General features: G+C 31.6%; 1 protein-coding gene across 1 annotated transcript; it reads right to left on the reverse strand.

Moving 5' to 3' along the window:
• Window positions 1-8,111: 8,111 nt before the first annotated feature.
• On the reverse strand, window positions 8,112-13,997 carry LOC126890235 (uncharacterized). The gene is made up of 2 exons (XM_050659089.1): window positions 13,203-13,997; window positions 8,112-8,138 (listed from the first exon to the last, which is right to left on the reverse strand). Exons 1-2 carry the CDS (start codon window positions 13,995-13,997, stop codon window positions 8,112-8,114), a joined length of 822 nt encoding a protein of 273 aa, XP_050515046.1.
• Between the last annotated feature and the right edge of the window lie 287 nt (window positions 13,998-14,284).

A 14,284-nucleotide genomic window follows, 5' to 3' on the forward strand; every position in this document is an offset into this window, starting at 1 on the left:
ATTTTTAGTTTTACTTTTTATTTGTTTATTTCGCACAAATACTTCGGTAGGAATTTTTTGTGGTAATTCTTCCCGTGTTTCATTTGCTTTGTTTATAGTTTTCGCTTTATTTTGTTGAATTTTTTCGTTAATACTAGAATAAAGTAATTTCATTTTATCTTTATGATTAGAGATATAATTATTAATTAATTGTTGCTCTAGGTCAATATTGAATGGGGAGTTATTGTCTAAATGTCCCGTAACTAGTTCATAGGGTTTCATTTTTGTTACTGAGTGAATAGATACTACTGTTGTATGCTAATAATGCATAATTTACTTTTTGTTCGATTGGGTCGGTTTTATACTCATTTTGATTATTTAGCAATCTGATATGTTCTATAATAGTTGAGTGAAATCTTTCAGCTATACCGTTTGATTCTGGATGCTGGGAGGAGATAAAGTGAATTTTTACCTTGTGTAATGCTAATAAGTCTTTAACGACGGAATTTTTTAGTTCTGTGCCATTATCTGAAATGATTTGTTCTGGAATACAATGATGGGTGAAGTATCTAATCAAAGCGTTAGCTACTTCGATGCCTTGGGCAGAATTAAGTTTGTAAAGTTGGGCATATTTGGAGAAAGAATCTACTATCGTTAGAAATTTGGTTTTTTCAAGTGTTATGGAATCTAAATGTAAAATCTGAAAGGGCTTAATTGCTGTAGGGGTAATGTTAAATGTTGGCTTTATAGGGTTTCTATCATATTTTGTTATTTGGCATATTTCGCATTCGTTAATATAAGTTTGTATGGAGGCTCTTTGATTGGGCCAATAGTATAATGACTTAATTCGGCTATCTGTTTCATCTAACCCTCGATGATTTTGCTTACCTTCATGATAGTTTTGAATTATTTCCTTAATTTCGTTTATAGGAACATCGATTAGTTTTTTGGTACAATTAATAAATGATATTTGAGAATTTTTAAAATATTTTTGGACAACAACACTAAATTTCTCATATACTGGGTCTTCAAAATAAAGATGATATTTTAATTTAGGTACGGTATATCCTTTAATAAAATCAATCACGTCACGCTCAAAATTATTTTTTGAAAGCTGGACAAGAAATCTTTGTCTTTTATCAAATATTTTAATTATAGTGGGTTTAGCAGGATTAAAATTGACTTCTGAGATAAAAATTTGGTTAATTCCCGTGTTTACAGGATTTTCGGAAATAGGAATTCCGGGAATAGGGTTTTCTATATTGGTATGTATCGTCTCGCCGTCATCAGGTTCTTCTTCTTGTCTATTCTCTTCATCTATTTCAACAATTAGTGATTCTGTTTCTGGTTCGTTGGGAATATCTTTTTGAGCTTGTTCGTTGAGTGTTTCCATATATTCAAAAATATTTTTTGAGTTTTCCAAATTTTTTGTTTCATTAACGTTTAGTTCTATTCTGGATAATGTATCGCAATTTGTATTTAAAGATCCTTTTTTATAAATAATTTCGTAATCATACTCTTCTAGTTTCAGACGCCATCTTACAAGTTTGGAACTGGGGTCTTTCAAAGAAAATAACCACTGTAGTGGTTTATGGTCAGTAATAATAGTAAAGCGTCGTCCAAATAAATATGGGCGAAAATATTTGACAGCCCATACTATCGACAGTAACTCTTTCTCAATAGTTGAGTAATTTATTTCCGAATCGTTCAAGGTTCTGCTTGCATAAGCAATCGGCAAATCGGATCCAATCTTTCCTTGACTAAGTACGGCTCCTAGTGCAAAATTACTTGCATCTGTAGTGAGGTTGAAAGGACGGGAAAAGTCAGGATACTGTAATATGTGTTCATTTATTAGGAGTTGTTTACAAGTTTCAAAACATTGGATATAATCTGAATCATTTACATTGATTACAGCATTTTTCTTTAGTCGAATAGTTAAAGGTTTAGTAAGTTTAGAAAAATCTTTGATAAATTTTCTATAATAGCCTAAAAGTCCTAAAAATCCTTTTAATTGTTTAGTATTTTTGGGTATTGGAAAATTTTTTATGGCTTTTATTTTATCTGGGTTAGGTTTAACACCTTCTGGTGTCACGATATGACCCAAGTATGCGACTTCCTTCTTTAGGAACTCAGATTTATCTATTTAGATTTTAAAGTTTGATTCTCTTAATCTTTGAAATACTTCTCTTCAATTAACTAGGTGCTCCTGAAGACTTGTACTAAATATAATAATATCGTCAAGATATACCAAACATTTTTCATTCTGTATGCCTCGCAAAATATTCTCCATAACCCTTTGGAATGTTGCCGGGGCGTTACGGAGTCCGAAAGGCATTCGCAAAAATTCGTAATGACCATTTTCCGTACTAAATGCGGTTTTTTCGATGTCGCTTTCTGCCATCTCGATTTGGTGAACTCCAGAAGCGAGATCGAGTGTCGTGAAATATTGACACCGTCCAAGTTTATCTAATAGGTCACTAATATTAGGTAAAGGGTATCTATCACCAAGTGTTACAGTATTAAGACGTCTATAATCTATTACTACTCTAAATTTAGGTGTCTGGGAGGCGTCCATCTTCTTTGGGACCACCCAAATGCTTGAGGACCAGGCAGAATTCGATGGTCGAATAATGTTTTGATCCAGCATACTCTGGATTTGATTTTGCACTTCTTTTCTATAAATTTCTGGGTATCTATACGATTTTGAATATACTGGTATATCGTTTGTTGTCTTAATAGTATGTTTAATTTTATTAGTAAAAGTTAATTGATTTCCTTCGACATGAAAAATATCGGAATATTCTTTTATTAGCTTTAATATTGAATTTCTTTCTTCAAGATTCATATGATCTGTTCTAACTTTAGAAATATCGAACTTAAATTTATCAGCATATATTGAATTAAAATTGGGATTTAAAGTTTGTTCGTATTCATCGAACTTTTCCACCACGATTGGGGAACTTACATCTAATTTACAATAAGATTCACAAGGGTTTAAAATCGTGCAAATAGCCTTATTATTTTCTACTTTAGTGAGACATTCAGGAATTTCTAATTTGCCGATTTGTGTATATGGTATAATTACATCACCATTTTTAATATTTGCTACATTTAAACTGATAACTTGCTCGGTCCGTGGAGGCACTACTATACAATTCGTGTCACCACTATTATTACCGGCTTTATAATAATTTATCTTTATTTTACTATGAGAAGTAATTAATACATTATTGGCTAAATCAATGCTTGCATTTAATTTTTTTAAATTATCGAGGCCTAATAGGCAATCAAAATGTCCATGGAATTTGAAAATTCCGTAACTTAAATTAAACTTATTTTTAATTTTAAAAATTTTCGATAAGGGAATTTCAGTACAGTAATTTTCCTGTCTTGCTCCAAGTGCAGTTGAAATTTGAAAAGGTTTATGAACAATTGAATTTTTAAAATATTTTTTACCACTTCTGGGGTAACAAACGATTTTGTGGCCCCAGTGTCTATTAGTACTTTTAGATTATGTTCAGGAAATACAATGTACGGCAATTCACTTTCGTTATTTGTTAGATTTAAATATTCAACTTGTGTAACTAAGGATTTTCCGAGGCTTTGTTCTCTAAAAAATGATTTTCATCGCTTAACTCAAAATTTTCCCCGGTATTGTCAATGTTATGCAGTTCCTCAGGTATTATATTTTGGGGTTGACTTGCAAAATTATTATTGAAGCGTCTTTGGCGACTTTGGCTTGTAAAATTTGATGGTCTAAAAGTATTGTGACTAGTGGTACTCATTGGAGTTGGGGTTTGAAATTTTTGATGTGGGTTTGATTTAAAGACGTTACTACTCCTGTTATTATTCGGAGAGGAGGTTGATGCTAAGGGTTGTTGATGGAAAGGTCTCGTATTTTGCTGGAATTGTGTAAGGTTCGATACAAATGGAGTTTGAAATCTTTGTCGCAGTTCATTGAATGTAAATGGTCGATTTGTTTGGGGAAAATTTTGTTGGAAGTTAGACCTTGGTCTTGGATTATGATTATTCTGAAAATTTGGCCTGGTTTGCCCACGTGAAGAATTATTTTCATTTAAATAAATTTGAAAATCATTGGTTAAAATACTTAGGGCAGAGTTTAGATTATCTGGATTTTTCGTGCGCATAAAAGTGCCAAGTGGCTCTTTAAGACCACGTAATAATACTCGAAGGGCTAAACTTCGAAAGTAGTTTGAAAGAATTAATAGTTCTTGTGCATTAGAACGTGTAGTAATTAAAGATATTTGTAAATTCAAAAGATGTTGTACTTTATTGAAAAATTCAAAGGGAGTTTCATTATTTTGTTTTAACTCTGACATTTCTATACTCAATGTGTAAATATCTCTTTTATCAGCGTATGTGTTTAGTAAGGCATCTTTGAGATTTTGCCATGTTCTAACTACACATGCTGATATGTTAATAGCAGCTTCACCTTTAACTTTTGCTAATATACTAGACATTAAATATTCATTCTGAAAATCACCTAAATCAACTGTGTTATAAAATTTATTTACTAATTTTTCACAAATTTCCACGAATCTAGGAAGTAATGTAGTTTCTCCGTGGAAATCCGGAATCATATCGAGATATTCCTTTTTTAATTGTGGGATTTGTGGGGTTGCCATTTTTATTTTATTTTTTAAGCAAAAATTTAAATTAGAACTACGATTAGTGGTTAAAATGGGATTTGAACTAAAGCTATCTTTAATAGGAAATGTTGAGTCAGAATCTGAGTCTGATGAATCAGAATTAACTAATTTTTTAGGCTCTCTATACGACATATAAGCACTTACCAGAGAATTATTGTCCACTCCATGTAAGCCGGTTCCCTCTGAAGGTCTGGTTAGGCAGGTATCTTCGATATTCACTCGAAAAGTCTACTTAACGCGATTCCTGTTACGCAGGGCTACTCAATCCACCCACAGGAATATAACACACCGAATAAAGGTCAATAAATCGTTGAAACGAACCGAAATTTATGTCCGTTAAATTTCGTTTGACCTATCCTACTGACTGCGCCACTAATATTTGGGAATGCCGAAAAAGACTTTTTAAAAAACTTTATTAGAGCTAAAACAACTAGCAGAATCAATAAAAGCAGAATCTAGACTTAACTAAGAATACAATTTAATAAAACATTATGAAAAATGCAAATACACAGTTCACACGATTTCACCTAGCGTCAGCACTCATGAGTTCAAAGTCAAAGTACCATGTCATCACTTCTAGACTGGAAATCCATAGGCGTCCCTCTATTACTTATATATATATATATATATATATATATATATATATATATATATATATATATATATATATATATATATATATATATATATAATATATATATATATATATATAATATATATATATATATATATATATATATATATATATATATATATATATATAATACATCCAAAACGATGTAGACATTATCACAGAAGAACCAGAAGAGGTAGAGCAGGAAGACCAAATTCAAGACGAAATAAATATAGCGGAAACAAAGGAAATCATACAAAAGCTTAAGAAAGGTAAAGCGGCTGGATTTGATAAAATCACAGCGGAAATGCTTAAAAACATGGGCGACAAGGGCATTGAACTGCTAACAAAAGTGTGTAATAGGGCATGGAGTGAGAGCCAAATATCAAAAGATTGGGAAGTGGAAGTTATTCTACCCATTTTCAAAAAAGGTGACAGACGCGAATGTAGCAACTACAGAGAAATAACACTACTGAGCATCCCATCCAAAGTATATGAGAGAATACTAGAAAAACGTCTTTTACAAGAAGTTGATTCTAAAATGGAACAATCACAGAGTGGATTTAGAAAAGGCAGAAGCATCCAAGATCACATTTTTACTATCAAGAAATTAATACAAAATGCACGGAACTCAAGCACCGAGTTATACCAAGCCTTTATAGACTTAGAAAAGGCATTTGATAGTACTCCAAGGAAGGTGATTGACATATGTTTAAAAAAGAAAGGTGTGAAAATCAAACTCAGGCAAGCCATTATGAGTATATATAGACATACAAGGAACAGAATCAGAACCGATAATATGGAATCCGAAGAGTTCCTACGTCAAGGAGGAGTCCTAGACCCCATACTGTTTAACATTGGATGACATAATTAAAGAAACTAGAGCAGAAACAGTAAAGTTATATGCCGGACATAGAAATTTAGAAGCAGTGTGGATCTCAAAGTATGCATACGCAGACGATCTAGTGATATTTGGGGAAAATGAAGAAGCACTCAATCGAAATTTACAAGTATGGAACGCTGCACTAATTAAACGAAATCTGAGAATCAATAATGAGAAGACGAAAGTAATGGTATGTGGAAAAAGTAGAAAACAAACGAAGATAACAATTAACGGAAATACACTTGACCAAGTCGATACTTACAAATACTTGGGAGTACAAATAGAGAGCAGAGGAACTGAAGAAACTGAAATAAGTTCCAGAATAGAAAGTGCTGCTCGGATGTACCACGCAATCAAAACTACGTTTCTGTCAAAAAAAGAAGTATCCCATTTTTTTGGTACCTTCGAGCCCGAGAAGCATAAAATTTGGTCCGATCGAACCCGATGAGTGAGACATAGATCCAGATGGGTATGAAGATTATTGGTTTTTGAAGAATTTATGATTCAGCGAGATTGGATCCGCTCTGCCGATTGAATTAAATGTGAGGTTTTTCCATTTATTATCTTGATTGTTCTTTGTTTATCCTTCATATTTATTTCCTTTCAACAAAGTGCCAATAAATTATTAGATTTTTGAGGATTTTTGGGGTTCAATTAAAAATTTTGATTTTGCGCATTGAATAGTTTATTTATAACCTATAATTTTATTTAGCTAATAAATACTTATAGATTGATTTGTACACCTTTGTGTGTATGTAAATATGTATTTGAGTTGATTTGGAGTATTAGTTTGTGGAATGCTATACGATTTCTGATTATTATTAGTAGATATTGCTGTTGTTATCGGATTTCTTTAAATATAAATGATTATAGGACCATAGCCAATATTTGGCTAAGTTTGATTATTAGATAAAATACAGATTTAGATTTGATTTTTATTACTTGATTGATTAGCGTTGATTTTTGAGTTCACACAATTAAATAATATTATTTGCTACGTATTTTGATTAATATAAAGCTAAAAATGCCTATGAAAGCTTCTGATTTTCGTCAATTATATCGCAAAAGAGATATAATTGAACACAGATTAAACATTTTATTGAATTTATAGAGGCGATGACAAATATCGCGATTAATGATTTAAGCGAAGACCATTTTTCGCAGATAGAATTGAATACAGAAATAACTAAAAGTTTGTTAACTGAATTTGATCAAATCCAAATGTCAATTGAATTAAATTGTCAGGATCAAGATATTCAACAAGAGTATGCGAAAAGAAAACGTTTAGATACTATATTTTCAAAAACTTTGGCTAGAGCAAGAACGATTTTAAAAAGAAAATGTTCCGATTCATCCGAATTTCTTGAATTCTTGAAGAATCGTGCTGATTTTTTGGAAACTATAGAGTTAAGTAATGTGACAAAACCGGATTATAAATCTAAATACCAAGATAAACGCTCTAGATCTCTGCTAAGTAGTAAAAGCAGAAGTTGTAATTTTTGTAAACAAAATCATTTGATTTACCTATGTGAAGAATTTCTTAAACTTTCAGTAGCCCAAAGATGGGATAAAATAAAACAATTAAATTTATGCCGAAATTGTTTATGTACCGGACATTCCTACAAACAATGTAAATCGTTCGGTTGTAAGATATGTAAAGCCAAACACAGTTCTCTTTTACATGAAAATAAACCATCTGATATTCATGTTAAAGACAACAGTTCAATTAATTTCAACCCGAACAATGATTCAGAGAATGAACCAAATAAAGTTAAATTGTCAACTAATACTGCAGAAAATAATGTTAATAGAAATGAGATTGTTTTAAAAAATAAAAATTATTAGATTGATTGTCATAATTATAAATCACATTTTAGCAATTGTAATTATTTTTTTAAGCTGAATACAAGAAGTTTTTAATATATTACAGTCCATTCTATCAGAAGTTTGTCCATAAAATAAAATGTTATGGACAAACTTCTGATAGAATGGACTGTAATATAAAAGGGGTAAAATATCATTTATCTCGTATTATTGGTCAAACCCTTCTAACTTATGAAGAATTCTGTACATTTTTAATTCAGATTGAAGGCACTTTGAATTCACGTCCTTTATATGCTCTATCATCTGATCCTAACGATTACACTCCTTTAACTCCCTCACATTTTTTAATCGGAAGACCGATGACCGCTGTCCCTGATCATACGTTTCAAGGAGAGATAAAAATAAACCAATTGTCCAAATTCCAACTGATTCAGAAATTGTTGCAAGACTTTTGGAAGCAATGGTCAAAGATTTACCTGAATGATCTCCAACAACGTCATAAATGGAGAAGTAGTACTTCCACCATTCAAGTCGGATCTTTAGTGCTCTTAAAATCTGACAATTTGTCCAATTGTCAGTGGCAGTTAGGAAGAATAGTGTCTGTTCACCCTGGTGATGATGATGAAATTCGAGTGGTAACTGTTAAAACCGCTCATGGACTTTATAAACGTGGAATAACTAAAATTTGTCCATTACCATTAGCTGAGACTTGTTTCTAGTGTTCCTCATTAACTTAGGGGATTTGTGTTTGAACGGTCTTGGAGCTGTTCAAGGCAGGGAGTATGGACGAAAAGTATTATTTATTATTGGATAGACAGTTCCGCCCTTGCTCAATGACGGGAAAAAAACAAGCATAAAAAAATACACAACATATTTGTCAGATTGTCATAAAAATTATTAGATTGATTGTCATAATTATAAATCACATTTTTAGCAATTGTAATTATTTTTTTAAGCTGAATACAAGAAGTTTTTAATATATTACAGTCCATTCTATCAGAAGTTTGTCCATAAAATTTGGTCTGGTAGATTTATGACGTTGTTGGAGATCATTCAGGTAAATCTTTGACCATTGCTTCCAAAAGTCGTGCAACAATTTCTGAATCAGTTGGAATCTGGACAATTGGTTTATTTTTATCTCTCCTTGAAACGTATGATCAGGGACAGCGGTCATCGGTCTTCCAATTAAAAAATGTGAGGGAGTTAAAGGAGTGTAATCGTTAGGATCAGATGATAGAGCATATAAAGGACGTGAATTCAAAGTGCCTTCAATCTGAATTAAAAATGTACAGAATTCTTCATAAGTTAGAAGGGTTTGACCAATAATACGAGATAAATGATATTTTACCCCTTTTATATTACTTTCCCATAATCCCCCGAAATTTGGAGTACTAGGAGGAATGAAATGCCATATAATATTCTGAGCTGTGCAAGAGGTGACAATTTCATCCTCTGATTTTCTAATGAAATCATACAAAATTTTTAGTTCATTTTTGGCACCTACAAAACTTGTACCGTTATCTGAATACAGATGCCCGGGTTTACCGCGTCTAAAAACAAATCTTCTAAGGCCTGCCATGAAAGCTTCAGATGTCAAAGAACTAATTAATTCTAAATGTACTGCTTTCGTGGCGAAGCAAATAAATAAACATATGTACGCTTTATACGTTTTACATCCGCGACCTTTTCTATCCTTTAATGTAACTGGCCCTGCGTAATCTAATCCAGTTATGAAAAAAGGTTGTGATATATTAACACGATGTTCTGGAAAATCAGCCATAATCGTAGAACCAGGTTTGGGTTTAAACCGATAGCATCTAATGCAATTCCTTACAACTGTTTTAGCTAGGGACATCCCCGCAATTATCCAAAATTTTTGACGAACTGTCGCTAACAAGAGTTGTGGACCTGCATGCTGAAGTTGAACATGCTCATGTCTCAATATTAGTTTGCTTAAAACATGAATCTTATCTAATAGTGAGGGATGTTTCCCATCATAATTCCTAGAGATTTTCTAAGACGTCCTCCTACTCTCAATAATCCAGTTTCATCTAGAAAAGGCGTTAAAGGTAATAATCTACTCTTTGACGGAAGGTCTTTACCGTTATTTAATAATGAAATTTCTTCAACAAAACTTTCTGTCTGAGCTAATCTAACAAGAAAAACCTCTGAATCAGTAAATTCGATTGCTGAAATCGGGCCATACCTTTTACTATTAGACTTTGACTTTGAATTATTAACAAATCTTAAGCCATAATTCTAATTAATTTGTTCAGATTCGAGTATTTATAAAAAAGTGAATTAAAATAATTTTTTATAGAAACTAATGCCTTAGATTTCTTTCTCATTTCAGGAAGGTTTGATATATCAAGTAAATCATAGAACTTAGTTTTATCAAAATCTGTTGATAAAAATTGAGGGCCATTAAACCAGAGCTTACAGTGAGCTAATTGGTCTGGCAAAATTCCTCTACTACCAATATCTGCAGGATTCTCAGACGAGCTAACATAATTCCAATTTTCAATTGTAGTACATCTTTGAATTTCTGCAACACGGTTTCCAACAAAAACTTGAAGGTTTGCTGGGTCATTATTGAGCCAATGCAAAACAATTTGTGAATCACACCAATAATATGGGGTGTACTGAAAAGTAACAGAATCTGAAACAGCTTTCATAAGTTGGACCAATAATAAGCTACCACACAATTCTAATCGAGGAATAGTCAATATTTTGACTGGGGCGACTTTAGTCTTAGCACATAACAAATGAACATTTATAGAACCTTGTGAATCAATGCATCAAGCATAAATTGTTGCACAATATGCGTATTGTGAAGCATCACTAAATCCATGTAATTAAATTATTTTAGGTTTGTTACTCAGAACGCACCGTGGAATTCTTAAATCATTTAAGTGACATAATTTAGACTGGAACTTATTTATCACACAAATCAAAGGGGACTTCGGAATCCCAATCAAGTTTTAACGACCAAAGAGATTGAATCATAATTTTTACTAGGATTATACAACAACTGGTTAAACCTAAGGGATCATAAATTTTTGCGATTGCAGAAAGCATTGTGCGCTTCGTTATTTTTGATAAAAGATCAGGGTTTTCAACATGAAAACTGAAAATATCTAACTTACTAGACCATTGAATACCAAGAGTTTTAATACACTCGTGATCTCCTAAATTAAGTACTTTTAAAGGATCGGAATAATCTTTAAAGTGATCTAATACCAATTGGCTGTTTGAAGACCATTTCCTTAAATTAAAACAAGCTGACTTCAATATTTTGACCACTTCATCACATCTTTTAATAGCTTCAGCCTCACTTGAAAATCCAGTAATGAGATCGTCAACATAAAAATCTCTCAGAATAATTTCACTTGCTTCAGGAAACTTGATTTTATTATCAAATGACAATTGCTGGATACACCTAATGGCTAGATATGGCGCACTGGCAGTGCCATATGTTACGGTTTTTAAATTATAAATTGAAATTGGCTGAGAAGGACTATTCCTCCAGACAATTTTTTGCATTCTTCTGTCATCGGGATGAACAAGTATCATCCTATACATTTTGCTGATGTCGGAAACAACAACTGCATGTTGTCTCAATCTAATCAAAATACTCAAAATATTATTTTGAATTGCTGGTCCTGAATATTGGATATCATTCAATGACTTCCCATTAGTCGATGGGGCAGAACCATTAAAAACAACACGGAGTTTGGTTATCAGGCTTTCATTTTTGATAACACCATGATGTGGTAAAAAATAATTAGGTTCTGTGGTGCCTTCGCATCTAAATTATAATCAATTGACATGTGACCTAAATCTAAATATTCTTTCATGAAATTTAAATAACCATTTTTAAGTTCGGGACATTTCTTAAATCTATCCTCTAGATACAATAATCTTTTAACAGCTAATTGTTTAGAATCGCCTAGGACAGAAGAATGTTCCTTCCAGGGAATTTTAACAATAAATTGACCAGTTTCTGATCGAGAAAATGAATTTTTAAAATGATTTTCAACATAAACATCATCCTTTGAATAAGAAATATGAGACTTTGGTTCTTCAACAGACCAAAATTTCTCTAATTGTAAATCATCACTACTAAATCTTTGTGAAAAATGACATCTAATATGATTTTTTGTTGGATATGGAACTTTACCAACCACAATATAACCAAAAACAGTATTTTGGAGGGAGGGTAAATTCTTTCCAATATCTATGCGACCATCTAACATTATATCCCAAAACAAACTAGCATCAAGTAACATATCTACCTTACTGCTTACATTAAATAAATCATCTGCCAAAGTTATATTAGGGGTATTGAGAAATTTGAGACATTAAAAGTATAAGTTGGCAAATTCTCAGTAATCTGTTGCACCACTATGCAATGTAAATTTGACTTAAAATTGTTCAATATAGAACCAATTTTTAATTGACATTTTCCATTTAAAGATGAAACGGAATTATTAATTCCTGAAACACAAATATTTGCTCTATTTGTGTCTAAATCGAGTTTACTTAGAAAATCCTCTGTAATAAAACATGATTGGCTCCCTGAATCTAGGATTACTCGTGCTATATGAGTATTTCCGTATCTATCATATACTCTAACTTTAGCAGTACTCAACAGTACATAATCATTATTTGAACAATTATTTTTTAAAATAATCTCATTTCTATTAACATTATTTTCTGAAGTATTAGTTGACAACTTAACTTTATTTGGTTCATTCTCTGAATCATTGTTCGGGTTGAAATTAATTAAACTGTTGTCTTTAACATGAATATCAGATGGTTTATTTTCATGTAAAAAAGAACTGTGTTTGGCTTTACATATCTTACAACCGAACGATTTACATTGTTTGCAGTAATGTCCGGTACATAAACAATTTCGGCATAAATTTAATTGTTTTATTTTATCCCATCTTTGGGCTACTGAAAGTTTAAGAAATTCTTCACATAGGTAAATCAAATGATTTTGTTTACAAAAATTACAACTTCTGCTTTTACTAGTTAGCAGAGATCTAGAGTGTTTATCTTGGTATTTAGATTTATAATCCGGTTTTGTCACATTGCTTAACTCTATAGTTTCCAAAAAATCAGCACGATTCTTCAAGAATTCAAGAAATTCGTTTAAACTTGGCAAAGAATTATCTATTTTTCTTTTTTCCCATTCCCGAGAACTAAATTTATCCAATTTACCACTTACCAAATAAACCATAATAGCATCCCAATGTTCAGTCGGTAGTTGAAGTGATTTTAAAGCGAATAAATGCTTTTTAACTGAATCTATCATGCTTCTAAGACCTAATGCAGATTCTTTATTTAAATTTTCAATCTCAAAAAGAGCTTTTAAATGATTGTTTACTAACATCCGAGAGTTGTCAAATCTGTTGCATAGAGTCTGCCATGCAGAATTGTAATTTTGTGCAGAAAAATCTAAACTTTGTATAATTTTCAATGCATCATCTTTTAAACTCGCACGTAAATAATGATATTTTTGAATATCTGCCAATACTTTATTATTATGAATTAACCCTTCAAAAGTATCTTTAAACTCAATCCACTTCAAATAGTCTCCATGAAAGACAGGTAACTGAATAGGAGGTAATTTGACACCTTCTAATCCACTATATTCATGGTTTATATCTAACCTTTTCGACTGTGAACTGGATAAATCGGAACATTTTCTTTTTAACATCGTTCTTGCTCTAGACAAAGTTTTTGAAAATATAGTATCTAATCGTTGTCTTTTCGCATACTCTTGTTGAATATCTTGATGCTGACAATTTAATTCAATTGACATTTGGATTTCATCAAATTCAGTAAACAAACTTTCAGTTCTTTCTGTATTCAATTCTATCTGCGAAAAATGGTCTTCGCTTAAATCATTAATCGCGATATTTGTCATCGACTCTATAAATTCAATAAAATTGTTTAATCTTTGTTCAATTATATCTCTTTTGCGATATAATTGACGAATATCAGAAGCTTTCATAGGCATTTTTAGCTTTATATTAATCAAAATACGTAGCAAATAATATTATTTAATTGTACGAACTCAAAAATCGACGCTAATCAATCAAGTAATAAAAGTCAAATCTAAATCTGTGTTTTATCTAATAATCAAACTTAGCCGAATATTGGCTATGGTCCTATAATCATTTATATTTAAAGAAATCCGATAACAATAGCAATATCTACTAATAATAATCAGAAATCGTATAGCATTCCACAAACTAATACTCCAAATCAACTCAAATACATATTTACATACACACAAAGGTGTAC

Source organism: Diabrotica virgifera, chromosome 8 (assembly GCF_917563875.1).
Source record: "Diabrotica virgifera virgifera chromosome 8, PGI_DIABVI_V3a".
In the NCBI taxonomy this organism is placed as follows: Eukaryota; Metazoa; Arthropoda; class Insecta; order Coleoptera; family Chrysomelidae; genus Diabrotica; species Diabrotica virgifera.

Excerpts from the sequence above, each read along its gene's own strand:
- LOC126890235 (XM_050659089.1), bottom strand. The coding sequence starts at position 13,997 with ATGCCTATGAAAGCTTCTGATATTCGTCAATTATATCGCAAAAGAGAT. Across the intron at positions 8,139-13,202 it reads ATGCTATTATGGTTTATTTG|TCCATTCTATCAGAAGTTTG; the intron begins GTAAGTGGTAAA and ends TTTATATTACAG.